At 54.2% G+C, this 27530-nt stretch overlaps 11 protein-coding genes across 11 annotated transcripts; 6 read left to right on the top strand and 5 right to left on the bottom strand.

Annotated features, from left to right (window-relative positions):
• Positions 1 to 906: 906 nt before the first annotated feature.
• On the top strand, positions 907 to 1233 carry CPAR01_12895 (Gon7 family protein; the record flags this gene model as incomplete). Its single annotated transcript, XM_060497149.1, has 1 exon — positions 907 to 1233. The coding sequence occupies one exon, from the start codon at positions 907 to 909 to the stop codon at positions 1231 to 1233; it is 327 nt and encodes a 108-aa protein (XP_060344682.1).
• Positions 1234 to 1463: 230 nt separating this feature from the next.
• Positions 1464 to 4832, bottom strand: CPAR01_12896 (vacuolar sorting protein 39 domain 1; the record flags this gene model as incomplete). The annotated part of the gene is made up of 4 exons (XM_060497150.1): positions 1464 to 2049; positions 2102 to 2210; positions 2263 to 4689; positions 4751 to 4832. The coding sequence occupies 4 exons, from the start codon at positions 4830 to 4832 to the stop codon at positions 1464 to 1466; spliced, it is 3204 nt and encodes a 1067-aa protein (XP_060344683.1).
• An 803-nt stretch (positions 4833 to 5635) lies between these two features.
• CPAR01_12897 (SPX domain-containing protein) lies at positions 5636 to 8865 on the bottom strand (the record flags this gene model as incomplete). The annotated part of the gene is made up of 6 exons (XM_060497151.1): positions 5636 to 5781; positions 5833 to 6610; positions 6666 to 7010; positions 7062 to 8229; positions 8303 to 8567; positions 8757 to 8865. The coding sequence occupies 6 exons, from the start codon at positions 8863 to 8865 to the stop codon at positions 5636 to 5638; spliced, it is 2811 nt and encodes a 936-aa protein (XP_060344684.1).
• Positions 8866 to 9382: 517 nt separating this feature from the next.
• CPAR01_12898 (uncharacterized protein) lies at positions 9383 to 11373 on the bottom strand (the record flags this gene model as incomplete). The annotated part of the gene is made up of 4 exons (XM_060497152.1): positions 9383 to 9631; positions 9765 to 10337; positions 10491 to 10950; positions 11093 to 11373. 4 exons carry the CDS (start codon positions 11371 to 11373, stop codon positions 9383 to 9385), a joined length of 1563 nt encoding a protein of 520 aa, XP_060344685.1.
• Positions 11374 to 12314: 941 nt separating this feature from the next.
• On the top strand, positions 12315 to 14191 carry CPAR01_12899 (uncharacterized protein; the record flags this gene model as incomplete). The annotated part of the gene is made up of 4 exons (XM_060497153.1): positions 12315 to 12525; positions 12587 to 12643; positions 12700 to 13028; positions 13088 to 14191. The coding sequence occupies 4 exons, from the start codon at positions 12315 to 12317 to the stop codon at positions 14189 to 14191; spliced, it is 1701 nt and encodes a 566-aa protein (XP_060344686.1).
• Positions 14192 to 15294: 1103 nt separating this feature from the next.
• On the top strand, positions 15295 to 16178 carry CPAR01_12900 (chromosome segregation protein; the record flags this gene model as incomplete). The annotated part of the gene is made up of 2 exons (XM_060497154.1): positions 15295 to 15523; positions 15631 to 16178. 2 exons carry the CDS (start codon positions 15295 to 15297, stop codon positions 16176 to 16178), a joined length of 777 nt encoding a protein of 258 aa, XP_060344687.1.
• A 728-nt stretch (positions 16179 to 16906) lies between these two features.
• CPAR01_12901 (uncharacterized protein) lies at positions 16907 to 17038 on the bottom strand (the record flags this gene model as incomplete). Its single annotated transcript, XM_060497155.1, has 1 exon — positions 16907 to 17038. One exon carries the CDS (start codon positions 17036 to 17038, stop codon positions 16907 to 16909), a length of 132 nt encoding a protein of 43 aa, XP_060344688.1.
• An 843-nt stretch (positions 17039 to 17881) lies between these two features.
• Positions 17882 to 19954, top strand: CPAR01_12902 (BZIP transcription factor; the record flags this gene model as incomplete). Its single annotated transcript, XM_060497156.1, has 1 exon — positions 17882 to 19954. The coding sequence occupies one exon, from the start codon at positions 17882 to 17884 to the stop codon at positions 19952 to 19954; it is 2073 nt and encodes a 690-aa protein (XP_060344689.1).
• Positions 19955 to 21482: 1528 nt separating this feature from the next.
• CPAR01_12903 (uncharacterized protein) lies at positions 21483 to 22445 on the top strand (the record flags this gene model as incomplete). Its single annotated transcript, XM_060497157.1, has 1 exon — positions 21483 to 22445. One exon carries the CDS (start codon positions 21483 to 21485, stop codon positions 22443 to 22445), a length of 963 nt encoding a protein of 320 aa, XP_060344690.1.
• Positions 22446 to 23106: 661 nt separating this feature from the next.
• CPAR01_12904 (uncharacterized protein) lies at positions 23107 to 24883 on the bottom strand (the record flags this gene model as incomplete). Its single annotated transcript, XM_060497158.1, has 5 exons — positions 23107 to 23840; positions 23895 to 24115; positions 24167 to 24221; positions 24279 to 24695; positions 24841 to 24883. The coding sequence occupies 5 exons, from the start codon at positions 24881 to 24883 to the stop codon at positions 23107 to 23109; spliced, it is 1470 nt and encodes a 489-aa protein (XP_060344691.1).
• Positions 24884 to 26731: 1848 nt separating this feature from the next.
• On the top strand, positions 26732 to 27422 carry CPAR01_12905 (uncharacterized protein; the record flags this gene model as incomplete). Its single annotated transcript, XM_060497159.1, has 2 exons — positions 26732 to 27151; positions 27288 to 27422. Coding segments are annotated over 2 exons (555 nt in total), but the record flags the coding sequence as incomplete, so codon positions are not given.
• Positions 27423 to 27530: the final 108 nt, after the last annotated feature.

Below are 27530 nucleotides of genomic sequence, written 5' to 3' on the forward strand. Positions count from 1 at the left end.
CTGTACTCCGCAAGGTATTGCTGCGATCCAGTAGGCAATCTACCTTGGCAAGTGTCCGTAAGACAGGTACTCCCCATTGCATCTCACCTACCTTGCCGATGCCCTGCACGTAATTATACCTAGTTGTTTATCCGTATCAACACATCGCTTGCCATCGGTCAGCGGCCGCATCTAGGTCACTACCTAATCATTAACCCTGGACTATCAACTTCTCGTTGCTGAGGAAGCGAGCAAAACGGGCGGCCGTCTTCGCTTGCGGTGAGCAAATCCCCCCAATTGCAGCGCATCCAGCAACCTAACCCCCGCGGTCCAAATCCGGGTCAGCTCCCGTCAGATTTCCCATGTAACAGATGACCATGCTACCTCACCTACCCTGCCCGCCAGAACCAAGGAACGATGCCTACTGCTGTACTCAACAGTCTGGCGCATCGTGCGGCGAGCCAGCCGTGAGGTTCCAGCGTAATTAATTACTGCCCCCGAGTCCTTTTCTTCTGCCCCCACCTAATAGTCCTGCCGTGATCCCATCCCCCTTGTTCCCACCACTGACGCGCCGCGGGTTGCGACCCTGGCATGGCTTGGGCGGCGCATCCATGGCTTCCAGTCATCAGGAGGCTTGAGGGGGGCCGGCAGGCGGGCTGACTTAGTGTAATCAACCCCGCAGTTGTTCCAGGTTCCATCTTCAGCGGAACATTGGATTGGGACCAGCTGGAATGGATGGAGGGACGCGAAGAGGGGCAATTGTTCCTTCCAAGCCAACCCCAACGAGCCACACTCAATTTTCGTCATACCTTGGATTTCACTTATTTTTGCATCGTCTAAATCAACACAACGCAACCACAGCCTACCAAGCCTAATTGCCTTGCCCATCCAACCCACGAGACCACGACATCCCCAACCCAACAAACAATGGCAGACACAAACACCACCGCCGCTCCGGCCCTACACTTCTCAGCAAACTACCAATCCCCCGCAAACGAACCCTTCACCTTCTCCGAATCCCTCCCCGCTCCACCATCCTCCGCGCCCAGCGACAAGTCCGCCTACCTCAACGCCCTGCGCAAGTCCATCAACGCCGCCCAGGAGCACATCAATAAGGAACTCACCGCCCGCATGGAAGAGGACAAGGCCGAGGAGGCCGCAAAGAACGGTGGCACCACCGCAACCAAGTCGGCCGTCGACGAGGCGCTCGAGGAGGAGAATTACGGCGAAGAGGCACCCCCCTCAGACGACTGAAGCGACAAGCAACTCAAAGGGGAGGGAGGCATGAAAACTTTCTTGACAATTCACGGCGCCAATCGTACATTCTGTGCCACCTATATACGGGGTATTGCTGTATCATGCTGCCGCTCTCAAAAACCCAAGGCTATGCGAGTACCAATATGTACCAAGAACAAAAAACACAAGCAACGACACCAACACGCCTCAAACTACCGCCCGCCAGCCCGTTTATTGCAAACCCTCAATCACGAAAACCTTCGAGCCCAGTTTCCTGCCCGAGAGCTTTGCGGTCGCTGCGACGTTGCCTTGTTGAAACACGCATAATGGACCACGTTGTTGTCCGGAAGAACCGACACCACGCTTCGCCCCAGTCTCTTGTGGCAAGCGCCACATAGCCGCTCTTCAGTAATCGTCACCCTTCTGTTGCGCCCGCCCTGTCCGCCGGGTATGCCGTCGCCAAGGAGCAGGAGCGCTTGCGTCGATACCAGTTCCGTGTCTCTCAGCCGAGCTACGATGCGCGACTCGTTCACGACGCTGTTAGCAGACCGAATTCTGCCACGGAAGTATGACTCGAGATCGCGAACAGGAAGGTCGTCGGGAATCAGGGAGAGAGTTGATGCTGCCGGTAGACGCGATCCGTGCCTCGACAATAGCTCGAGAGCCGGGTCGTGTGCCGGTTTATGGGGTGACGGTGGGGTCAAATACAGCGAAAGAAGGGTGTGGTAAATGGATGGAGCCGAATCCTCAGGATCATCCGCCGATGACGGGCGTCGTGACTGGTCTGGTGACGAAGGCCTAGAGTCTCTGGACTTATGTACGATATTACAATACCTGAAAAGAGCGATTAGCTACAGTCATATCTTACCAAGGATGCGGTACTCACTCTTCGGCTTTGGCGTAATTTTTCATCTTAAAGACGTAGATTTCCAGTGCCTGCTTGTGCGAGCCCATGTTGCTCAGCACTATGGCTTGAGCTTCGTAGAAAGCAGGATCTTCACCGTGTTAGTTGTTACTGCGACAAGCCATCGAGGGACATCAACTTACCGTCGCGAGGGATGAGGCTGAACGCCTTGCTAAGGCTGTACTGGCTGCTTGTCTTGAGGAACTGCACGAAACGATCCATCTCTGCGTCCCATTCATCGTCGCGTTTCTTCTCCTTCAAATGCTTGATAAAGAGCTCGACAAGACGGTTGTGGAAATCTGGAGTTGACTCGTCAAGCTCGGAGATGATGTGCTCCAGGTACTGCACCTCCAATCCTGGATCGATCCCGCCCAGGAAGCGAGCGATCCGGCCACGAGGTAATGTCTCGGCATTTTCAGAGTCTGCGATAAACACTTCCATGGCCAATTTGGGATCCGCTCTCAGAGTCCATTCCGAGTATTGCAAGATGAGATCGATCTCAGACGGCGGCAGTGTCTGAAGATAGATGACTGTCCTTTGAGGCCCATGCAAGCCCGGGGCAGCCTCATCAGGTGTCTCGGCAGTTCCAAAGCGCTTAAGAAGCTCAAGTGCCTGAGAGTGAAGCTTCTTGCCGCTGAAGAAATCAACCAACTCGTTGTATCGGCTGTGTGAAAGCAGTGCTTCGTTGACCACGTCTGGATCGCAAAAGTTCGGGAGGCGGAAAAGGGGCCCAGCTAGAGCAGGCCTGGTCATCATGTAAGTCCGGAACAAAGCGGTGTCTACAATTCGCGACGTCCTCCGGATCTCTCCCTCTAGCTGGCTCCCCGATTCGTCGTCATGCGAGCCAGACATGAAGCTCTTCATGGTCTCTTCGTTGGAGCCATTGGTATCTGTCCGTTTCAGCTTGCCGGTGCTCGGGTCGATGACCCTTTGTAGACGCGTTCTTGTCCCGACAAGATAACCAGCCAAAGATGTAACGGCAGCTAAGAGCTCGTCGCCCTCAAGCGGCAGGTTCTCGGTGGCTTTGCTTCTGATGCTCCCAGTCTCTTCGACATCTATTGTGTCTTTCTTGGATATGATCGAGGCAGCATCTGGCTGCACCGTCTTGCGGGCACCCATGAATAATTTGGCAAAGCCAACGCCTCCTTTTGCCGGGGATGCGGGTGTTTCCGCTGCATCTTCCTTGGGCTTGTCTCCATTTGTTTTCTGCAGCGGTTCCTCCTCACTCTCTTTCTCATCGCTACCAGATTCATCTGGTTGCGCTCCGTGCGCCCAACCAGACATCTCTCCGGCGATGGATGGTGGGAAAAGCTTGAGAACTCGCTCAGGTGGTGCGTGAACATCATCCTCATTGAAAAGATCCATGGAGTCGTAAAACTTCTTTTGCTTGAAAAGCATCTCAGCCTTGAGCATTTTGACCTCTCGGAGAGTCTCCTTTTTGTTTCGGAGGAGGGCGTCCTCAAGCATGTTAAGGATGCTGACGGCCTCGTCGTATTTGCCCTTTTCGACCAGCTCGTCGATTTGTGAATCGTAGTCGGTAGCCCCCATTTTCCAAACACATCGGTCGCTGGAGATATGAAACCCCTTACCCGCGTGAGCGAGACTGACATTAGGTGGCGGAAAGTGAAGTTGCGCCGCCCCTGGAAGGGGTATGGTCTGCAACAGGTGCAACGTCTCTGGATTCCTGACTTCAAGCGAGCCTTTTGACGGAGCTTGCAAAGCCAGGATGTATGGGTATGAGTAACCGATCTGCTCAGGAGCAGCTTGCCAAGGAATCTGTCGTTTTTCAACCGGCTTTCCTTCGTCCGTAATGAACATGGAGTTGATGTCTTTGGCCAACAGCAGCTCGCCTTCGGCAAGCTTCGCGGCGAGCGGCTTGGGCATGTATCCTCCGAGGCCCATATAGCCCATTCCAGCGCTGCTCACCGCTCCGAAACGACTAGCCTGCCCGCCTGATGCCGCAGAGCCTGGGCTGTTGATATCCTCGACCTCATGGGTGACTACGTCGACCAAAACGTATCCCGCGTTCATTCCGCATACGATCTTTGTCGCGCTGGCCCATGTGACGGTTCGTATCGATTCCGGTAATGTAACTTCCCCAACGTCGGCGCTCAGCTCGCTTTCATGCCAGCTCCATAGTAGCAATCGACGACGGACAGCCACCGCCAGGCGACTTATAATCTCTGGTATTCCGGTTGCTGCATCTTTCACGATGTTTGATGTGACGGCAAAGCAGGTGGCGTTCTTCGTTCGCGATAGAGTCTCTAGGGGCTCATAGGTTCCGAGGTCGTGGAGGGATACGTAGTAGTTCGACAACGAGACAAGAGTGTTGGCTTCTTTGATTACGGCGAGCTGCTCAATCGCCCTGTTCGAGAACTTTTCTACCTCGCGCAGTAGGTCTGTGGGTTTCTTCGGCTGTTCTGTCGTCGTGTTGGTCTCGGTTGCGTCTTGCGAGCCCGCCGTGGTAGGTTGAGAGGAGCCATTGGCCTGGGTCGGCGACGGAGGCGGTAGCTCGTTGAGACGGTAGATGCGAAGAGCTCCGCTGTTGAGGCCTACGAAAACACGATCGCCTACGTCAATTTATTAGATGAAGCTGTCACAGTGAGATTATGCGACTCGAGAGGAGCGCACCATGCGCGAGGATTGTCTCAATTTTGGACTTATCCCGTTGCTTAAGCTCTATGATCGGCCGAGCTGTGAATGCCGAAAGCATGGCGACTGCCAGCTCACCGAGCGGATATGTTGTATGTTTACTATGTCCTCATTAGAAGGGTGGTTTGTAGAGGGAGCGCCAAGTCTGTCACAATAGAGCCTCAAGATGCGATCATGACGGCGCGCGTGTGTGTGAGTGAGAGATTGTTGAGCTCCAGGTATCGGTTCGGGTATGGCTGGGCGAAAGTGCGCCGTCTGGCGGTACGTCAGGGCGAAGACTCCACAAGGGAGCCGATGACCTCTTTCTCTGCCCAATCCGGACTAGTGCCACTGCCACCCTCCCACCTGGAGCAACCTGTCTCCACCTCCTTCAACCTATGCTGTTTACAGCATCTGATTGGTTGGCGGGCTTGCCGGGGTTCGCAGAGCATATTGGCGTCACATGCATAGAAGCTTACTTTCAACATCATTTTACCTTCTCTACGTCAGAATATCATGCCTTTCCTCTTGAATATCAATAGGTATCAGCTGAAGTTCAGCTATTTAGCAGAAACCTGCAAAGTCATCCGGATCATTGCCTGAGTAAACGCTTCGCAGTATCATTCTATCGCTTACTCCAGTCTACCTTACATACAAAATAAGAGCAATAAAAGCTATCAAACAGAAACCAGGGAAAAGCCAAGTATAATATGTAAACCGGTGTCTATGTTCCGACCGCAGGCTTCCCTTTGGAGATCCTTTGGATTTACGCCCTTTTTGGAACAAATCGAGGGAAACGCAGCCCAGCATTCTCTTCTTTCAGGCATACGATACAGAAATCAATGACCAAATTCGTGTACGTAGCGGTCACGTAAAGACAAGACCTTAGTCCAACCCAGCGACCCTCATGAGGCCATATCCCAAGGACACGACGACAACCAATGTGAGAATACTGCTGGGCACACCTCGGCTGATGAAATGTTTTACTTGGAGGTATCTCTGACCAGTCGGGTCTTCCTTCATAATGGCAGCTGGATCGTTGATCAGTAATCTTCCGAATTGGGAACGTTGAAGAAACTTACTCATGTTGGGGAAACCACTTGTTGGCAAACCCATAGCGGCACTGCACATCAAAACACCACCCATGACCAACAGATTCGGGTGGGGTTCGTCCATGTTGGAGCCAACGTCAAACACCAACGGCAGGATGATCAAAGCTGCGACTGTATGGCTGATGAATGTGGCGATGACGAGAATAAGGGCTGAGAAGACGACAAGGACGACGTAGAGACTCATGCCCTCGACCTCCTTGGTAACGACGCCAGCAACCGTGTGCAGAAGACCAGATGACTTGACGGCTTTGCCCAGAGACAAACCTCCGGCAGCCAGGATGATGATGGTCCACGGGAAATTGTTGAAGTCCTCCTTGGTCAAGATACCAATACCAAAGAAGAGGACGATGGGGATGATGGCAATGACACCCATGTCACCAAAGATGGACTCCATCTGGTGGCTACCGCACCACAGGCCAATGGTGATGAGCGTGACGATGGAGACGAACCATTGAATGCCTGTGAACTTTTCCTTCACAGGGCGGATCGGAGCAATGGTGGTTCCCTTGCTCGGTTGGAACGTAATCAACAGCAAGATCCAGATGAGGAGCAACGAGACGATGCCGACAGGAATAACAATGAAGAACCACTGGATCCAGGTAGGCGCGGGCTTCATGATACCAATAGCGACAACATTCTGCGGCGAGGCAATAGGGGATAGCATGCCACCGATGTTGGAGGCGAGCGCAATTCCCATGATGACAGCCTTGGACATGTTTGACTCTGAGGGCAGCGTTCGCAACATCGGCTGCAGCACAAGTCAGCGATAATTCCCACAAGTAAGGGGGTGAGGGAAAACTAACCTCAATGATGGAGAAGCAAAGAACTGGTGCGGCGACATTGCTGATCAACATGCTGGCAAATGCCGCCACGAGCATGTTGGCAATGAGTACAGTGCGTGGAGTGGTTCCGGCCTTGCTAAGGACAAATGTCGCGAGCCGCTTGTCAATCTTGCACTTGGAGAGAGCCGCGGCCAGGGTGAATCCACCGAGCAGAAGCATGATGACGGGTGTCCACATGGCCGAGAAGATGTAGGCCGTGGTGGCCTTGGCATCAAGCCTCCTGTAGGGCTTTTCTTCAGAGCGAACGACAGTCAAAACGACGCAGAGGAAGGGTATCATAAGCGACGTAACGAACAACGGAATGGCCTATCTTGAGGTTAGCATCGACCATTTGCATTCGATCCAGAGAGAACTCACCTCTGTAGCCCAAAGGATGCTGACAAACACAAGCAACGCCAAGCAGTTCTGTTGCTCGGGCTTCTCCATGATGGGAAGGAAAAGGAGGAGGAGAAAAACACCGAGAGCGATCAGGAGAGTGAGCAGAGGCGTGTTGGCAACCCACGTGGGCACGACAAAACGGCCCACGGGAGTAACCACCTCCTTGGTGATTGGGGCAAGCTCATCATCGCCCTGCAACCGCCTGGATCCCGTCGCTCCATCCCTTCCCAGAAGCCCTCTGCCCAAGCTCGCAGCCTCTGCGCGACGCTCCATACCAATCATGTCTCGCCAGACAGTGTTACGCTCCCAAACAACGTGTTCGCGGAGGTGAGATCTCAGGTCTCGCTTGGCAAGTCCCTCGTCGCCTTGAGTCACTATCTCGGCGTACGCCTTTTCCATCTTGGAGATGTTCTCCTCGATACTCTTGATGTTTTCCGACTTGAATGGGTATGCGGAGTCGATGTTGGCAGTCATGTACTTGACCCGCAGCTCCTTGTCGAGAATCTTGTCGAATTTCTTCAAGACCTTTCTGAAACCCGTCCGGTTCAGTTGCACATACGACTTGAGCTCGCAGAGCGAGACGTAGAGGCTGATGATGCGCTTCTTGAGCATGATGCCCGAAGAGTAGAGGAAAGTCTGGTCCGGGATCTCGTCGTTCGCCGTGCTGTACCGCCGCAGCGATCTTCCCAGTGTCAGATCAGTTGAAGCAGTCATATCAGTGACCGAGTGCCCCAGATTCGGGGCAGTCTTGCGTCTGCCACCGCCAAGGCTTGAGCGACTCTTCGTCAAGCCGGTGGTTTCATCATCGTCCTCGTCATCGTCGCTATCCTCCATGTTGCCATCGATTGAGACGGAAGTTCTCCTGCCGTTGACCGAAAGTCCGGGCCGAGAGGCGCTGCCGAATGAACGTCTGGGTTCGCCATCATTTTCGTCGTCCTCTGAAGAGTGGTTGCCAACATCTCCCAATAGTTGATTCACCTCGTCAAGAAGTTCGCCCTCTTTGGACACGTAGAAGGAGCAAATCTTCTCCAATTCTACACCGAGCGCACGGCTAAAGACATCTTCGGGTTCTTCGTTTCGGATAAGAGGTCTTGATTCGGCGTCACCTGAGGAGGTTTGGTGGACTGTCTTCTCGAGTTGGTAGATACTGCAACGCAGATCTAGTTAGCTACTTAGGTCTTCAGGACATGGCGCGGCCAGAGGTGGCATTGGGTACTCACAGCTTCTTTAGGTTGCTGTAGGCAATGTAATGACTGCTCCAGTCCGGAACAGCATTAAACTGGATGCTGTGTGAGAACTTCATATCGTCCTGCTCGTCGAGCCACCTTCTCTTCCAAAGTTTTTTCTCTTCTCGTCGGGCTTCGAGGTCCTTTGCGGCCTTCTGAGCGGAGATGTTTTTGTAGTCGGCAAGCTCGTAGCTCTCAGCCTGAGCAACGGTGGAGTTGCTGCTGCTGTTGGTGGAGCTCCCTCCCCGTTCCCGAAGGCCTGTAGAAGGTTTATCGAGGTCAATTAGGACTTGTGGGCTTGCAGTGCCTGCTTGGTGGGTAGAGGAGGGATTACGGAGATCTGCTGGGGGCGGTATGGTGGCAGAAGGGTCGCGTGCGACTTCTTATCGGGCGATTGGTATCGGTATCGCGAAGCTGGTTCAAAGGGTCGAAATGGTGTTTAAGCTACTTGAATAGCATCCCGCGATTTCCTGGTGGCTGCAACACGTGGGGAAAGCGTTGGTCGACCTATTTCCCAGCTTGATGTGCGAGCCGCGTGACGATATAATTGGTTTCATTTGGGATTAGCGTAATCCAGTTCCACGGGCTGCCGTCTCCCAAACGAATAGTGTCGATGTCATTGGTTCCTCGCCGCTCGGATGGAGCAGACAGATGGCTCCAGGTTTGCGCCATGGCTTATGTAAGGCAGTGACGTGACTCGCATATGCTTCTATGGAGATACTGGAGATAGGGCCATAACCGTTTCTTCCACTAACATTCACAATGTACCTTACCGTAACCTTTCCCACTACCTTACCCGACTCTGAACACCCCTCCATCCTGATTTCTGTCGGCGAAAGTGAAATACCATTTATTCGTTTTTAGACATCTACCTCCTTATCTACCCTTTCAAATCTCTCTAATGCCCAAAAAATATGTTTCGAGATCCAAAGTCTAACCAAGTCTAAACAAACATCCGTCGTTTATAAGAATATTCTTTCCAACGAAGCTGACTTCCAAGCATAGAAAGCTTCTCGCAAGGGTATCATTTGTTAAATGGTACAGATTCAACAAGTATCAATAATACACCACTTCTCACAATAAGTCCCGGAGTCTCACCCGGAATCGCTCGCAGTTGTACTGGAGCCAAACCACAAGTGGGATGGTGGAGACAGACGCGGCCGTGATGAGCCACTTGGCGCTACTGTTGCTGGTGAGAGATTCAAAAGCATGTTCTAAAAGGGGAAACAACGCTCCAGAGGGGTATCGTAAAAGTGCAAGCGACGCGCTCGACGCAACGGCGTGCTGCGGTGACAAGTCGATGATGTACACAGCCGAAGTCATCTACAACAAGTCTTAAGTCAGTCGTCATTGGATCTCCTCGCAGGCGACCTCGGTTTCCGTGACCCCGATGCTCGGTCTCCGGCCAGATATCTGACTCTCTACAGAGTACTGGGACTGAAATATGGGAACTCACAGTGATGGCAAACAATCCACTGCCAATAAGGTAGTTTCCAAGCAGGGGCACCAAGTAGGACACCCCGGGCCTCGCAGCCAAGTTGTAGATGATCAGACCGACCACGACAAGGATGGCTGCCAGGTTGAGAAGTGGGAGCCGGTGCTCGGGCAGCCTTTCACCGCCGCGTGCTAACCTCTTCACGACGACGTCGGTGAGGAATCCAAAGATGAGAAGGCCGGTGAACATGCCAACCCCCATGCCCGCGAATGCTAATCCTGCTTCTGCGGTGTTGAAGGAGTACACTGCCTTGTATGTCATCGGAACGTCAATGTACAACCACACCTGGAGGCCGTAGAAGAACGATGTTACCAGGATAGCCGGCAGGATGCTCGGCTCCAAAATGAGAGAGAACGGTCGGATCGCGGCCTTTAAGAGCAGCTTTCTGAGAGATTGCTTCGGAGCAATGGCTTTCTCATCGCTCAGTTCCATCTCGAGGTCATCGCGACTGCCTAACACAGCGTACTTTCGCCGAAGGACCGGGAGATATGTCTCGCACATGAACTGATAAGTCAGAAGAGTGCTGATCAAGCCCTGTCTCACTTGTCAGCATGTCCTTCAGGATTCACATACATCGTTGGATACCCAAAACCCAGAACTTAGTCCTCATCAAAGCCTCCCAGGACGCATTTTTTCTCCATGAAACGATGCTCACAAAAGACGGCGTCAGGAAAGAAGGTAGCTTACCATCACAGCAAGAAACCCAAAGCAACCTCTCCATCCCCAAGCCTGGGCAATCGCGCCCCCGAGGGCCGACCCAATCGCAGGACTACAAACACTCCCAAACGCCATAACCGACATGGCGCGCGCACGCTTCTCCTTGGTCATGACATCCGTCGCTGTCCCAGTGCCCTGGGTAATCGGGCTCGCGCCGGCACATCCCGCCAGAAATCGGAAGACAATGAGCCACTCAGCCGACGGCGCGACCATGCAGGCCAAGTTGCACGCGAGCAGGACCACATTACAGACCTGATAGACGGGCTTCTTACCAAACGTCTCGCTCAGCGGCGCGAGGAGCAGCGGTCCGGCGGAGAAGCCGAGGACGTAGGCCGAGACTGTCAGGTCCGCTAGCGTGGGGTTGTCCTCGATCTTGAAGTCGCCAATCACCTGGTCCAACGCGGGGGTATAGACTGCAGAAGCCAAGGGTCTGGAGTGGAAAAAAGCGCCGTTGTCGTTAGCGTTTCTGGTCTTAGTTTTCTTCGCGGTAGCAGCGGCGCGAAAAGCTTCTTCCCCAGAACATGCGCCGCTGCATGTCAACCATGCGGGCAGGGTAGACTTAGCCAACTTACGTGACGCAGGTGATGAATGCTACCACCAAGACATGCGTCCACTTCTTCCTAGACGACCACAGGACCGGGTCGAAGGGTTCACGCTTTTCCAGTTGGGACGTCTTTGGCGCGAGGCGTTGATCGGCAGTTGCTTCCGCATCCACATCCTCGTTCTCTTCCGTTAAGAAGCAGGTGACTTCCTCTGGGGTTTTGTCGTCCGAAGACCGCCATTCTGAACTCTCGACGGCTTGTTTTTCGGCAGGTTGCGAGCTTTGCACGGCGCCGAGCTGGTTTGATGGCATACTTTCTTTGCGTTATTGGGCAGGGCGTTCGGACGTGACGTAGAGCCCCGTCAATATCGCAAGAGTTTGCTGATATTTTCTTTTTGACAATCGGCGATGGTTTGGCCGGGAAAGTATGCAAACTGGGTTCGGCCAGAATCTTGTATACGGCAGACTCAGGCAGGAGAAACACGATACGTTGTCACCGCTGCTCACTGCTTGGTCTTCTCTATGCCGAATGTGAGAACATCGAAAAGGGGGATGGCAAGTAGGGAAAATCCCATCTCGCAGAGAGTCTGAACGACGTCCGGACTGTTCGGCTTCATGGAGGACCCTTGGCGTTGAGAGGCGTATCAGATTGGCCCCTCAGTGTTGCGTACGAACTTTAAATTCTAGCTTGTAAAGTGGTCTCATTATAGCAGCGTAGCATTGCATAAGTCGACCAAACATTGCGTCTGGTGCTTCACATGTCGAGTACAAATCTGGAGACCATGTCCTGGCCATCGTGTAATCGTCGAGGTGCGCGATGTCCCGCCGCCTCAACAGGAAGGGTTGTATAGCGCGCATTCATACTTTGGCTGACTACGCCGTACAGACTTTTTACTAGACTTGGATCTCTCGATCATGAAAGGAAACGTCAAACCGACCCCTCAGAAACGGCGGGTTTCTATCAGACGACGAGAGTAACCCTAATGCGGGGGATAGGAAACGGTGAGGCGGCAGTTGTAGTTGAGGTTCAGAAATCAAAACAATAAAGATGACACGATCTTCCACTACAAGAGGAAAGAAGTTGACTTATGCGTACTCACCACCAAACCAGCTCGACACTCTCTTCGTACGACGTTGCGACAACCTCTTCTAGGTTCCGGGTGGAGATCGGCCTCCTTCCTAAAACGGAAACAAAAGTGATCCACTTCAGATATAGTGCTGGCCCGGGCTCTCCCCTCGGACTCTTGCCAAAGATGGACGCCCCAGAGAAAGTGCCAGACTCGGCTGAGCCGCCTGTTGGGGATGTGGACGTGGAAAAGAATTATGAAAAGAGCAACGATGGTAACAACGTCATGAGTACGCCAAAGCCGGACGAGATGCGGCCTAGATTCTTTGACGGGACGGCTACTCTCACCGTGGGAGGCCAAGTGGTTCTCATTCCCACGCCGAGCGCGGACCCCAGAGGTATGGTGATGATCTGCTTCTCTGATGTTAGTTTCAGTCACTCGACTTACAACAAATGCAGACCCTCTCAATCTACCAAAATGGCACAAACAGCTCATCATAGGCATTATCGTCCTGTGTAAGTCACCGTGAACTTCAGAGCGAAATGACTTGACTCACACGAGATGCGTGTAGACGCAATATCCGGTCTGTGCCTCATCACCGCACTATCCGCACTCATTGTGTTCATCATGCCCGACTACCAACGTGATGGAATCACACCGGATCAGATCTCAAATCTCTTTACATTTCCAAACCTCTTCCTCGGTCTCGGAAATCTGGTGTCGATGCCGATCGCCGTAGCTATAGGCCGTCGCCCCGTCATCCTAGCATCCAACGTGCTACTCTTCCTGGCCGCTGTCCTCTGCGCAACGAACCGCAACTATTACTGGCACTTAGGCGGGCGTATGGTTGCAGCGTTTGCTGCAGCTCAGTGCCAGGCATTGGCTCTTCTTATCCTACAGGTATGAGCTCTTTGGACAGCGAGTCTGGTGTGAGATGTTCTGACTCTGGTTTACTTCAGGATATCTACTTTCTCCATCAAAGGGCACGCGTATTTCAGATCTATGCCTCCGCCGAAGTCCTTCTCAACTCCAGCCTCGTAATCGCATCTTCGTACATGGCCGATGCTTTAGGCTGGAGATCTTGGTACTGGCTTTTCGCAGGCCTCTCTGGCCTAGCCATGGTTCTCACCTTCTTCTTCGTCCCCGAAACCGCATATGACCGGCCCATCGAGGCGTTCATGGGGAGCCACCCGACCGACAGGAGCAACCTCTTACCAGCAGTACAAAACACCGGCCCGGACGCCATCACCAGAAGCCGCTCTCCCGGGCCAAAGTACGCAACCGTAGACGAGAGCCCCGCCGCCGACCTGGAACACTTCAAGGAACGCACCTTCACCTCGAACCTGCGCGTCTTCGTGCACAAGCCCACCTGGCCCCGATGTTGGCTCTGCCTGAAACAAATAGGCCAGGTCTTTCTATTCCCCCACGTCCTCTGGGTCGCCATAAACAACGGGCTCTTCCAAGGCATCGACGTCTCGATCCAGATGACGTACGCAGAAGTCCTCGTCAAACCCCCCTACAACTGGGCCAACACATCGGTATCCCTCATCCAGCTGGGCCAAGTCCTTATCGCAGTCCTCTGCGTGCCCCTCATCGGCTGGCTGAGCGACTACGTCATCCGCTCCTCGGCGCATCGCAACCACGGCGTCCACGAGCCGGAGAAGCGACTCATCGCCTGGATCCTGCCCATGGTGACGGCTCTGATCCTCACTGTACTGTACGGGTACGTCCTCAAGAACCCGGAGCGGTATCACTGGATGGCCATCGTCTCCGTCGTCGACGGCTACCTCATCGTGCTGATGGGCGTCAGCACGGTCGGGACGGCGTATCTCATCGATAGCCATCCGAGCTTCGCGGGCGCTATTCTCGTCGCGCTGCCGGTGACGCGTGGGTTAGTGGGCTTTGGGCTTAGCAAACACACGACGACGTACATTGCCAACATTGGGCCGGTCAAGACGTTTGGTATATATGCTGCGGTGAGTGCGGCATTCTGCTTGCTGGGGGTTGTCTTGTTCTTCAAGGGGAAGAGGGTGAGAAAACTTTGTGCCCAGATGACGCAGTGAATAAGGTCCGTGATACTACTGGGTAATGGAGGGAGTTCTACGAGACTCAGAGCTCTCTGCTCCGTAGATGCTCGATACTTCATGTACATATTTGAAATATGCTTTAGAGATCCGAGACAAGAGAAGCGCCTTGAATTTTTGGAGCTTTAAGAAGTACCCACTCGGGGCCACTCGATATGTGGTGATATCTCAAGCAATAGAATGTGAACACCGAAACTGAAATAGAATCTTTGGAACTCTTGAAAGCAGTGTGTCTGAATCAACAAGTCTGGCTATTGGCATGCTCCGAGACAGTGCATGCCTTCTTCCACCTAGGATTCTGAGGTGAATCAACTGGTGTGTTTGCCGATACGAAGGGGAGAATCGTATAGCAGAACATATCGATACACTTGTACCGCTAGTCAGGGGTGCAGGAACTCTTGATTCAAAGGAACTCCATTTCCATCTTCCTTGGGCAGATATGGCCTTTCAGTCATTGATGCACTCTTGGTTGGCAGAGGCTGTATGGTCCTTCGTGTCAGAACATGCTTCATGTTCTCGTCTAGACCAGTCGATGACAGTGTCTCCCTGACGAGCGACTGAGGACCTATCGGCCAGATTGCTCATCGCAATATATGGTACGTAGGACACTATTTTCATCCTCCGGCTTTGCGCCATCAATGCTGACCTGTGTAATGAGTAACGGAACGAAAGGCACAAACCACAGGAGAGAATGACTCAGAGCAGAGACGACTGCAATGCGATACTTTGGAGGATTTTGCATAAAAACAGCCCATAAAGTCATCGTGGATTACAGCCATTGTTGGATGGTGCTCTGTAAACCGATGGGATATGGCAAACGCTGGCGGAGACATAGCTGAGTCAGCGCTTTCCCTTAGTCATCAGTCTTATTTTCTGCGGGGAGATTGTTGACATAGCAACGCGCTGCATAAACAGCTAAAGATTACGACCACTACCAATTTATCCCACCATTGCCTGCTTTCCTGCCACACGTCACATGCAATTACGATATTCACAGTAAACCGGGCATCAATCACAGACGGCCGCAACTTCTCAGCAAAACCGAACAGCGAGATCGCCACCCCGAAACAAAACCACTCATCATGTCTTCCGCATTTCGAGAATCGTCGCTGTCCGCCAGCATCAACCGCCAGTCGCTCATGGCGACCCCGTCCGTCGCCGAGACGCTGCCAAACGCCAACTTTGGCTTCGAAGAACTTCGCGATCGTATGACCAAGTTCACCTCGAAGTTTGACGCCTTTATCGAACAGGGTCGCAAGCGCGTATTGGAGGAGCGAAACGAATTCCGCATGAACGTGGCAGAACTACAAGGTGCGTCGGCGGGAAGGGAAGGGGAGCACTCGGAATTGGACTCGAGACATGATAAGGCGGCGAATCGGGCAAGAAGAATAAATGCTAACATACCCTGTGACCCGCAGAGGACCAGCGCATGAAGAAGAAGGACATTGAAATCCTCCAACTCAAGACGAGCACCCACCAACAAACCGTAGCCAAAGAAAAGGCCGAGACGCGCGAGATGCAGGCAGCGATCGCGCAGCTCTCGGAAGAGCGCGACAAGCACCTGGCGACGCGGGACGCGCTCAAGAAACAAATCGAGGAGACGCAAAAGGAGATTGACGCCCGGCTGGCGGCGCAGCGGGCGCACGCGAAGCAACTCGAGGCGCAGTCGCGCTTCAACGTGCCCGAGCTCGAGTTCTGGCAGCAGAACCTGGGTTTGCGGATCGAGGGCGCGGGCAAGGACGACCGGCTCAAGTTTGTGTACACGTACGTCGACGACCAGGACTGGGAGCGGGAGGCGTGGTTCGAGCTCAACACGGCGAGCCGGGACTACGACGTCAGGCACTGCCGGCCCAAGCTGGAGAGGGAGAGGGTGGAGCGGGTGCTGGACCAGCTTAACGAGACGAGGGAGCTGGCGGTGCTGCTCAAGGGGATGCGCGAGTTGTTCGTGGAGGCGATGAAGGCTTGATGGAGAAGAGGGGGGGAGGCTCCGGGTCTCTGTTTACTGACGAGGCTGATGATCACGATGACAGTTTTCTTTCCGTTCTTCTTTCCTTTCTTTCAATGGATACCCACTATGGCGCAGGTTTACATGTTACATCTATCTACAGGCCTATTGCAAGTATGGAGCAGTCCCAAAGCAGCATTGCATGTGATATGTTTCGCGAGTCTAGAATGCACTTGTCGTTCTCGATCATTGGGGTTTCTTTGTCGATGACTATCCGACGTGTGAAATCGGGAAAACAGCGCTCGAGGAGAGTGGTTATTGTGGTGGCGCATGCATGGTAGTAGAGCTTCAGCCTCTGGGAGTCCAGAATCCCGAGTCCAGACCGCCGAAGCAATGCGAACTTGAGGGCCTTCACAAGTTGCATATATCGGACGGGTCTGTGCATAAGAGTCCCCTCATGTGCAGCACTCGATGCATAAAATGGAGGGTATCCTCTCTAGGTCAAGATATACCACCCGGATAACTTGAGAATCTGTACTATGCATGTATGACTTGTGCAATCTCAACACAGTTATCCGTAAATTTGTGCACTATGAAATTTAGAACACAGGTAATGGAGAATTCCACCGCTTCACGATAGCAGCAGTGGCAGGTTAGCCTCTCCGCCAGCAAACTGTAAACTTTATTCCAACTAATGCATTCGTTTTGAGTTTCTACTTCTCCTCCTCTTGGTCTCATGTTTCCTTCAGCTACACGTGTACGGAGCACGGTATCACGAGCACAAACTGCAGACCCTGCAACCTCTCTCGCAGTTCGGGTTTCCAAATAGAACCAAACGAACAAAACCAAAACTTTAGGAATCCTTCAACACAAAGCTGCATCCCGCCGGAAACTGTGAACACACATCCACATCAAGTCCAGACTCCCAGAGCATACACACCCTTGTCTGCAGCAGAAATGGCCGAGGCTTAGCTCCATTCTTCACAGTCGACTGAGCCACTCATGACTCGGGATCTCGACCCTCCGAAGCCGTCCAGCAAGATCTGAATGATTCATTATCTCTCCCTCCCATTCGCCTGTTCCCCGTCCCCCTTTCCAAGCCTTTCCAAGGCACAACCTATCCGTACGGTTACCCGATTCCCCCGACCGCGAAAAGAATCATACCATTCCCCCCCTTCTCGCGTACCACCAAAAAATTCTCCTGCTGCCCAGAGCTCCGCTGTCGCTGCATTGCTAGTCCCTCCTCAGGAAGCCTGTCACCCGTCATTCTGCCGCTCAACCCCTTGTACTAACAGAAAGAGGACGAGAACTGGACTGGTCCGGCAATCGGCAAATGCTCCAAGAGTTTAACGGGCTTCCCAAAGAAAGAAAAAGAGGCCCCGAAAGCAAGGAGGGGCCCAGCCGCAGAAGAAACCAGCAAGGGGCCCGACCATCACCTTGCCAATCCCGGATTCCCAGACAGCTACTCCGCCCATATTCCACTCCGTGCTGTTCCACACACTTGACGGTAGTACGGTACGGGTAGGCCTATGCCTCTTGCCCGCTGGTGCTCGATCACGGGCAGCACCGGCTCTCTGACTGAGCCGAGTCTGGGCTGAGGTGGACCTCCGGTGACTCGGCACCGATACCAGCCCCCCACCCCCCTTCTCTCTTCCCTTCTCCCCTGCCTTACCATCCTGCCTCCGCTTCCGCGTCCGCCCCCCACGCTGGCCTTACAAATTCCCATGGCCTCCGATGCCGTCAACCACCCAAGTCCCGCCGGCTCCGTGGCTTCATCGGTGACCCCCGGCCTGAATTACAATAATAATAAGCGTAGTGCTCCGGACCACCCAAGCCCGGCTGGCCCCGGGAATGCCGAAGTTGTCACTCCCGCCGGCGCCGGCACGTCGCCCGCTTCTCAACCACCCGGCGATTCAAACAAGAAACGCCGTGTCGGTCCTGGCTCCAGGGGCGTCGCCAACCTGACGCCGGAGCAACTGGCCAAGAAGCGCGCCAACGGTGAGCACAAACTTCTCTCGCTCACCCACCCACTCATCCCATGCCTCACTGCACACATGACTTTCTCGTACTCCGTGATCTTCACCTTCCGTCCCATTTCCAGCATTCCTTCGAAACTAGTGCTCGCTGTCGTCCTCACCACCCCCTGTTCGCTCACGGCACACCACCCTCGCACACATACATCCTTCTCCACAACATTGACTGGCTCCTCCTCCCCCCTTTCCCACCTCGATGACGACACACCCGCTAACCGAAGTTCCCATCGGCCCCGATCAGACAGGGAAGCCCAGCGAGCCATCCGCGAGCGCACAAAGAACCAGATCGAGAACCTGGAGCGCCGTATCCAGGAGCTGACCTCCCAGCAGCCCTACCAGGAGCTGCAGGCCGTCCAGAGGGCCAAGGAGGCCGTCGAGGCCGAGAACGCGGACCTGAAGCGCCGTCTGGCCACCTTCATCGCCTCTATCCAGCCTCTCATCTCTGCTTCTCCACCGAGCCAACGTAAGTTCGTTATGCTCGGGGCAGACGTATCTTTGACTAACACCATATCAAACTCAGCGCCACCGCCGCCGGCAGACCACCCTGCCGTCTTCCCATCTCCAAGCGGCAGCTACTCTCACGTCCACCAGCACAACGGGCCCATCTCAGCACACAATGCCTCAACGCCCAACAGTGCGGCCTCCCCGGCCTCCATCGACCCGACCGCCGGCTGGCAAACGACGCCCAACGGCAGCGGTGGTGGAGGAGGAGGAGGAGGAGGTCCTGTCTCGGACCTCTCCCCCCCGAACCACATGTACGCCGCGAGCAAGATGCTCGACCAGCAGCGGCAAGGGCTCCGCCACGGCCTCGACCTCGGCCCGGAGCGTCTCGGTCTAGATTTCCTCCTCGACCAGAACGCCCGCGTCGGCAAGATCCAGAGCGGCGTCAACGGCGCCCAGGACACGCCGAGCTACAACCACGTGCCCATGAAGCACGACTGGACCGGCGTCGGCCCCGTCACACACAGCCGGAGCCCTTCCCTCAGCGGGCCGACCGTCCACACCCCGCGGTCACAGGTCGACTATCCTCAGCAGCAGTCGCAAGGACAGCAACAACAACAGCAACAGCCGTCATCCTCCGCGCCCCCAGAATCCCGAGCCCTAGGCCACCACACAGCCGAAGTAAAAAACTGTGGCCCAACCTGCCCCCTCGACAGCCTCCTCCTCGACTTCCTCCACGAGCGCCGCCAACGCGCCGCAGACGGCCTCTCCACCCACGAGATCATCGGCCCGCGCTACCCCTCCGTCCTCTCCCTCCTCAACCCGGCGAACAGCAAATACTCCCACCCGCTCTCCAAAGTCTTCACCGACATCCTCGCCACCTTCCCCGACCTCTCGGCCCTCCCGCAGCGCGTCGCCGTCCTCTACATCATGTTCCTCATCATGCGCTGGCAGATATCCCCCACCCAAGAAAACTACGACCGCCTGCCCGAGTGGGCGCGCCCTCGCCCCGCGCAGCTGTTCACCGAGCACCCGGCCTGGATCGACCACGTCCCCTTCCCCGCGATGCGCGACAAGCTGTGCCGCGACTATAACCCGCGCGAGTACCTCTTTGACAACTTCTTTGTGCCCTTCACCACGACGCTGAGTCTGAATTGGCCGTACGAGGAGACGGATACGCTGCTGCAGGTGCCGGAATCGGACGAGGTGCTGATTAACCCCGTCTTTGAGCGGCACCTGCGGAGGCTGGAGAATTGGACGTTGGGCCAGGCTTTCAACCAGACGTTTCCTAAGCTGAGGGAGACGTATAATTTGAAGGAGTGAGCTGGTTACGGTTTACGGGATTCGAAAACTACATTGTGGTTCATTCTGGTGCAAGTCTACGAGATGACGAGAGATTACTTCTCGGTCTTAAGGATTATCTTGCTCAACTCTCTTTGCACTTTTCACTCGGTATATAGGGGTCTTTCAAGGCTTTTTAAGGGAAAGGAGGCAAAATGGTTTCTTTTCCGTGGCGTTCACGTGAGGTATATATCACCAATACGGCGTAGCTTTTTGGCACCAAGCAAAGGCAGTCATCATGAGTCAAGCCATATTGCTTGGCTTACCTTTTCTATCTCACCAAGGAATTAGGGTTAGGAAGGGGGGGCTTTTCAAGGTACAGACTGCGGCGTACGGCAGGTGGATTGGAAAATTAACACGGCATTCTTATCTTCCACATGTACACAGTTGCTCAATCTATGGGCGACGTTCATCAATCGTAGCTCTTGTTACCTTTCTTCGTGTTGATATTGTGTCCGTACCCCAAGACCTTTCGAGTATGACTCCCGTAGTGGCTGACATTCATGTTATGACAGAAGGCTTCTGGTATGGATCCTAGTCGAATTCAGGGTGGTGGTGGTGTTGTTTTCGTGGGCTGTCGCTCGGCGAGGTTTCACTTCTTCTCTTCTCATGCCTCAATAGACGCCGTCCTTCACTGAACATTCGAGGCCGAGGGGTATAGGGGGTCGGTCTCGCTTGCGGCTATTTCTTTCCCACCGGTCCTTCGTCTTCTACATTGCTGTTTCTTTATGCCGCAATATCGCGGGGCCGTGTCTTGTTGTTCTTTTCAGAGGCAGTTATACTGATATCACATATAATACAGCTTGAGACACACAGACCAAGAGAGAACTTGGACTCATTACAGGCCGGTAAATCACAACATCCAGAACTCAGATACTAATCGTCCATCTGTTCTTGAGAAGAAGCAGGCAATTCAACAATGAGGACCCTATGCAACTGAAGCCGAGATGCAACAAAACACCACCAACTTTCCACCAATGCCATCGACAAGCACACATATCAGAGCACATACATCGAAAACACACATCTTCACAGTAGTAAAGCTAATCTTCCCACTAAGATATCCATAGCTTTGTGTATGATGAGTGAATCATGCCTAGGAGATCGTCTTATGGAAGCGGATCCCTGCTCTCATAGAGGTCAACTGGTGCGGAATCACACACGGCCCATACTAAGAACCCCCTTTATTCACAATCCGTATAGAGGCTGCAGACCTCCACGAGCAATCCCTTTCTCTGCTCCTCAAGCACTTCCTCCTTGATTCTTTCCCTGAATAATTCCATGACTGTCAAAAACTCTGTGGACTAAGAGACCCTTTCAACCATCTTCTCTTCCTACGCAACAAAAACACCAACAAAGAACGGTCATCACCCTCTCCTAGGTAAGTCTCCCACCAGCTCGAAATCCCCATCCCCTGACCTCTCCCCTCTCGACAGACAAGAGACCAACAAACGAAGTATAGAGACTATTCTAACCATCTCAAAAAAAAAACTCCAGAGCAAAATCAACCATGGCAGAAGAACCCACAATCGTCTTAGAGACACACATCTACTCGAACCCAGCAACCCTCTCCTTCTCGCCAGGCTGGACCAGAAGCTTCCACCTCCGCCTCTCCCCCTCAACAGCCACAAAATCCCAACTCCTCTCCCTCGTCCGCGCCTCCATCGCCCGCCTAGGCCGCGCAGACCCCATCGTCGAGGCGCAAATCACGCTCTACTGGACCTCCCGTACCGGCCGCGTCGTGTCGCTCCCTGGCGACGGCGGCGGCGGCAGCATGGCCACGGTCACGATGCCCGTGTGGCAGCAACAGCCTCCTCCCCACCTGATGACATTCAACGTCGGATACCCCGCGCTCGTACAGCCTCCTCAGCCGCTGCCGCAGCCGCTGCTGCCGCCGACGATGATGGATCCGCCGATGCCCATGGCCATGACATACTCCAGCGGCGTAAACTACCTCCACTCCTACGGCAACCCTGCTGCGCAGCAGCAGCAGCCTATATTTCTTCCCTCACAGCAGCCTGCGTTCCCGGCCATCGTCCCCGCAGGACAGCAGACTTTGATCATGGCAGGTGGTTCTCCCCAGCTCAGTTTCGTCAACGTCAATGTTCCCACTTGTGGACCTGGTGGTTGTGCTGGTGGTGGTGGCAAACCCGTGATCTCAGACGTCATAAGAGAAGCCCGGCTCGACACAATCGCCGAGGGTGCGCCGGGCGGGATGCTGGAGTGGGTTTGTGGACCTACGGGGCTCAAGTTGATTGTCGTGGTTGACGTCGATGGGAGGGACGTTGTGCCCGTTGTTGTTTCTGCTGCTCCTGTTGCGGCTGCGGCTGTCGCCGAGACTCCTCCCACGCCTGTGGCGGCTTCCCATTCTTCTTCCCCTGCAGCTGCCACACCCGTCGCTCCGGCTTCGCCTACCTCCGCGCCGGCCTCGCCTGGCCCTGCTACACCTCCTCCTCCTCCGGCGACTTCCTAAGGGTGGGAAACGGGTATCTCGGCTTTTACACACCAAGAAGCGGTCAAGGGGGGAATGATGATAGGTAACAACATGGGAAAAAATGAACTCGTTGCCAAGTATGTAGTAGAATCTCATGCATGACGAACCCATATTGATCCCCGGAGGAAAGCAAGTGTGATTATCAAAGAAGGTTTATACCTCAAGTAGCAGAACTCCGAAAGCTACTCCAAAGGTAGAGAAAGACCAAGTGAAAAGGTATAACCCAATGGTTCAAAAGTCGGTCAGATTCAAATCGTAGCTTGGAAGGGGGGAACAAATAGAAGGTTTTGGGAAGGTACCCGGCGCCGACTCTTCGTCGATATTGACATCTCTCGGTCATGTCGATGTAGGAAGATCGGATTCCTAAGCTGGCGAGCAAGCTTCCTTACCAAGGTAGACTGTATCCTACATTGCAGGTAATTGGGCTGTACCGTATGGACCAAGCTCGACATGTTTGTTCTATCGTCGACATGATCGCCCCTGACTTCACCTAAACCATCGGCAATAACGCCTCAATAGACCATCAACATAATGTATTCAAAAGCTGTTCTGACGGCTGCTCTAGAAGAAGTACCACGAAGGCCATGTCCATGTTAGCCGGTAATCTGGGAGCTCGTCCTATCCAACTCTCCACCTCACTTCAACACTCATCATCAACCCCCAAAGCCCCAACCGAAAACATCTTCAAATTTGGGCCCACGCCCGCAAACAAACTCGCGTGCCGGCGCCCAGGCATCCTCTGAAACTGGCAACTCTTCACCGGCGTCCTCGCCTTGACGGTATCCACAGCAGGACACCGCAACCTCCGCCCAGATAGCAGCGAATACATTCCCACCCGCCCATCATCGTGCGCGGCGGCAACAACGCCCAAGTCGACATCAACATCCCACCCGAAATGCATGTGCGCCTCGTTCCGGAAACCCGGGAACTCCACAACCGGCCTCGTCCCGTTGGGTCTCGTCTTACGGTACCGGAGATCGAACAGTGCCATCTTGGATCTCGGCCCCGCGGCGAGGAACTGGTGCGGGTTCACGGCGCGCAGGTGGGCCGTGGCGCCGACGGGGATGTTATCCCACTCGGACCACTTCACGCGCAGGTCAATCAGCCTGACGTCCCGGTTGCGGCCGCCGGCGAGGAGGACGTTTGGGTTGGAGGGGAGGAAGGTCTGGTCGAAGAAGTCGCCTTCCGCTGGGCCCGGGCGAGGGCGCGGCGGGCCGAGCCAGTGGATGCGCTCGTCCGAGGTGAGCTTGAGGAGGCCGTATGAGGTGCCGATGATGCAGTGTAGGGAGGAGGAAGAGGGCGGCGCGGGCGTTGTTTGGTTTACGACGCCTTCGCGACGGCCTGTGTTGAAGGAGATGTGGCGGAGGTTGTTTGCTACACGTGGTCTGCGTTAGAAAGAAAGGGGTCAAAGGGGAAGGGAGACATTACCTCTGTCAAGTAACCAGAGAGGTCGGTCATCGTTGGGAGCGGATTTGGGAGGGGAAAAGAGGTAGATGTCGCACGTGTTACTTGGCTCGCGGGATGTAACGATTATGCGATGCGAGTGTGGATGATAGTTGATGGATGAGATCTGGGGACAACCTATCATCTCGTGACGATGTGACAGTCGGCGTTCAGGACGGCTCGAGGCATCGGTGCTAAAGGATATCCTACTTTCATCAGCTTCTGCTCTGAGCCGCACAGATGTGTTGGTAGCTCACCTGTCATTGTCATCCGTAGGGATATATGATCCTATCAAAGTCTCCTCGTCCAAAGCTATCAAAGTCAAAACACAAACTCGCAGTCGCAATCTCGGAAGGGCCTCAAACTCACTTGCATACGCAACACCAAGCCCTGTCTTTTCATCATCGCCGCCAACATAGAAACAGGGGATATTCGGGAAACTCTGCCTCGCAAAGCTGGGCACGAACGGCACCTCGCCCTTGTCGACGAGCCCCCGGGCCCATGCCGCCGCAGGAACATCCTCGACGCCGAACGCACCATCGACGCGCAGCCTCGCCCTCTCCTCACGACGCACGCCGAGCTCGACGTCCAAGACGCCGCCGATGAGCGGGGCCCGTAGCGCGGCGGATCGGACAATGTGCCGCTTCAGCCGCTCCCGGCGGGCGGCGACGGCCTCTGCCTCGCGGTGCTGAATCTTCCGGCGCTTTACATTGTCGGCGGACCAGGCGGCGGTCTGCGGTGCCGAGGCGCCCTTCTCGATTTTGAAATATTTGCCCTTTTCCTCATCTAGAATGGAATTTTTCCCAAATCAGCCGGCCGGTCAATGAAGGGTACGGTTCAAGTGAAAGACAGACTGAGTGGTCTAAGGAAGGTTGAATGAACGAATATAGATAGAGTGGTGTAAGACTTGAGGGGGGCGTGTAAGTAGTACCGTAGTAATACCCGGGGATTTGCATCCGCGGCTGAGGTGCCATGATGGTTTTCCGTCCGGGGTTCGGTCCGCCGCGATGGCTACGCGGTCTCGGCTCCGAGGCAACAGTAGAAAGCCTGTCTTGGGTAGGGTCCAACAAGATGAGAGATCGAGCCTCGAGGTGGTTGGAAAGGCCAAGAAATCTCAGATATTTGGAAGATGGGTTGTCCCAAAGGGGAAAAGGATAGAGAAGAATTATCGGCACTAGCTCCGTCTCGGACTCAAGATCTAGACAAGGCTCAAGGCACAGTCAAACTGACTATCAAAGAACACTGTGAACGATGCTCCTGCTTGCGGGATGGTGTGCTTTGTTCGTGGCGGGAGTGGGTGTAAGTGGTCAATCTGCACGTGTGTTGGGGGGCAGATGTGGATGGTCCGGGGAGGGGGGTGGTTCAGATATGCGGGATGGAATTATGCATGAGAAACACCGGTACGATATCGTATCGTCGTGACGATGACAAAGAGGATTGGATATTGCGAGTTGGTGATGGGCTTGGTTGGTTGTGTGGGTTGGGTCAAGGGTTGACGATGGCGTCGGTGGCGCCGAGTATTATTGTGAAGCAGCTGCTTTCCCCGACAGAAAGCAGGCGGAATGGAGGGCGGAAGCAAAGAGAAAAAAAAAAGATGGAAAAGAGTGGGGGGTGGGAGGCGTGCGTTTGTCGTCCGGAGCCGGCAGTAGGAACCCACTTTCGCGGTGAATACGCCGTTCCTTCCATCCTCTGAGAGTGGCAGCGTCAGGTCGTTTGGTGTGTCACACCGCATGATAGAGGCCACTAACCTCGCTGATTCTGCGGTGTAATCACTGAAGCCGCAGTGGACTCGAGGCAAGCTAAGGCGCTAGATTCGACACCCCACCCTCCCAAATGCCGCCGCCGCCGTGTGCGGGGAGGACCGATTCAATGCTTCAACCACCTCATCCACCATCACTACCTGCTGGTAAAAGGGCAGAAATTTACAGCGAGATTCGACGCTAAGGTAAGATAGCTTCACCATTACCTTAGGTTGAATATGTCCGCGGCTGATCTGGCCCATCAATCGCTAGAATCGTCGGCCGGCGTCAAGCTCCTCGGACACTCCAACACATGCAGCCTGGAAGTACGTGGTTGAGCTTGTAGCCCCCGGCGAAAATAACGGCTGAACCGATGACTTGGCAATTCTTGACACCATCCTCTAGTACGCTGAGTCCAAGATATTCTATCCAAGGTACCACCACCATAAAAAAATAAAAATAAAAAGCTTGGCCATGATAGTATGCGTGTCGTACGCTGAACTAAGGTACCTGACCTGCCTCCCTCAGACGGCTCCTCCGATTGAGGGGGGGAGGAAGCTGCTCGCCTTGTAGTCCAATATACCGCGTCTTAGCTGGCTCGGGGCCGTGTTAGTTGCTGTGCTCAGCGATGGTAAAGGTTTACCAGCAGCGTTCCATTGACTGATGCTATACGATCCCATGTCTTGCCTCTACACAGACTCCAACAAGAGAGACGGGGCAGTCTTAAGCATACCACGATTGAATCGAGGGGGCAGTATCTCAATCTCACTAGACAATCTTTTCACGGTGTCGATTGAGTCTCTGCTCATGTTCTGTAGCCGTGACCTCTAAATGACATCGCCTTGTATCCAATTGAACCTGAACCTGAACCATCGTGAAGTCGCTAATCCCACTCAACAACGCAGACTGAGCGAATGCCCTTACCTCAGCAGCAAGCGATTGGCACAGCTACTTATAGACTAAACCAAGCATCCAAATCCAACGTCCACCACACGCTCGACAAAGCTTCGCTATGTACGGATATGTTCAACGATAAGTACGGATCTCCATGCGGTACTAACAGCACCTCTCTCCACTCAAAAGGCCCCATCAGCTCCAGCTCCAGCCAGCTGCAGCCCTCCCCTCCAAAACCTTGCCCCTCCAACCCCTCACCTCCCAAATCCAGACAGCTACCCCCTCCAAGCTCCCTCTCTCTCAACATCCTTCCAAGCATCATCACCACACAAACCTCGAAAGCTCCCCTCGAAGAGATTGCCCTCCAAAACCCTACCTCCGACATCACACATACCTACCCACCTCACCAAGAAGCCCAACATGGTCTACACCCTCACCGTCCACCTCCACGCAAACGACCACCCGGACTCGGTCGAACGCATAAAGGCAAAGCTCATCGAGGCCTCGCGCGTCTACTCAAAGGACCGCGAGACCGTCAGCTGGTTCGTCATGCAGGACGTCCACGACCCCAGGTCCTTTACCATTGTCGAGCGCTTCGAGACGGAATATGTAAGGATCCCCACGCATACACACACACATACACCAACTTGGAAAAGCCTCGCAACGCCAGCACTCCCTCCCTCCCTTCACTTTCAGTGTCCTATGCTTGACAGATTCGCTGATCCGTTGTCCTCCCCCCGTGCAGAGCCAAAAGTACCACCTCGAGAACCCTTACTGGAAGACCTTTGATCCCTATGTTGTGCCATTGCTCGACCGCCCCATGGACCTGAGAAGACACGAGGAGCTGGATACTTCCAAGGACGTTGTCGTGCCCCAGTAAGGTAGACCACGTGACTAGATAATTCAGATTATTGCTCCAAAAAAACCACAACCTCTTGATAACAAGTGCCCTGTCACACATACACGTACATGTAGATGTATCATCGGA

This window comes from Colletotrichum paranaense (assembly GCF_030867605.1).
Source record: "Colletotrichum paranaense strain IMI 384185 chromosome Unknown Scaffold_11.1, whole genome shotgun sequence".
Lineage (NCBI taxonomy): Eukaryota > Fungi > Ascomycota > Sordariomycetes > Glomerellales > Glomerellaceae > Colletotrichum > Colletotrichum paranaense.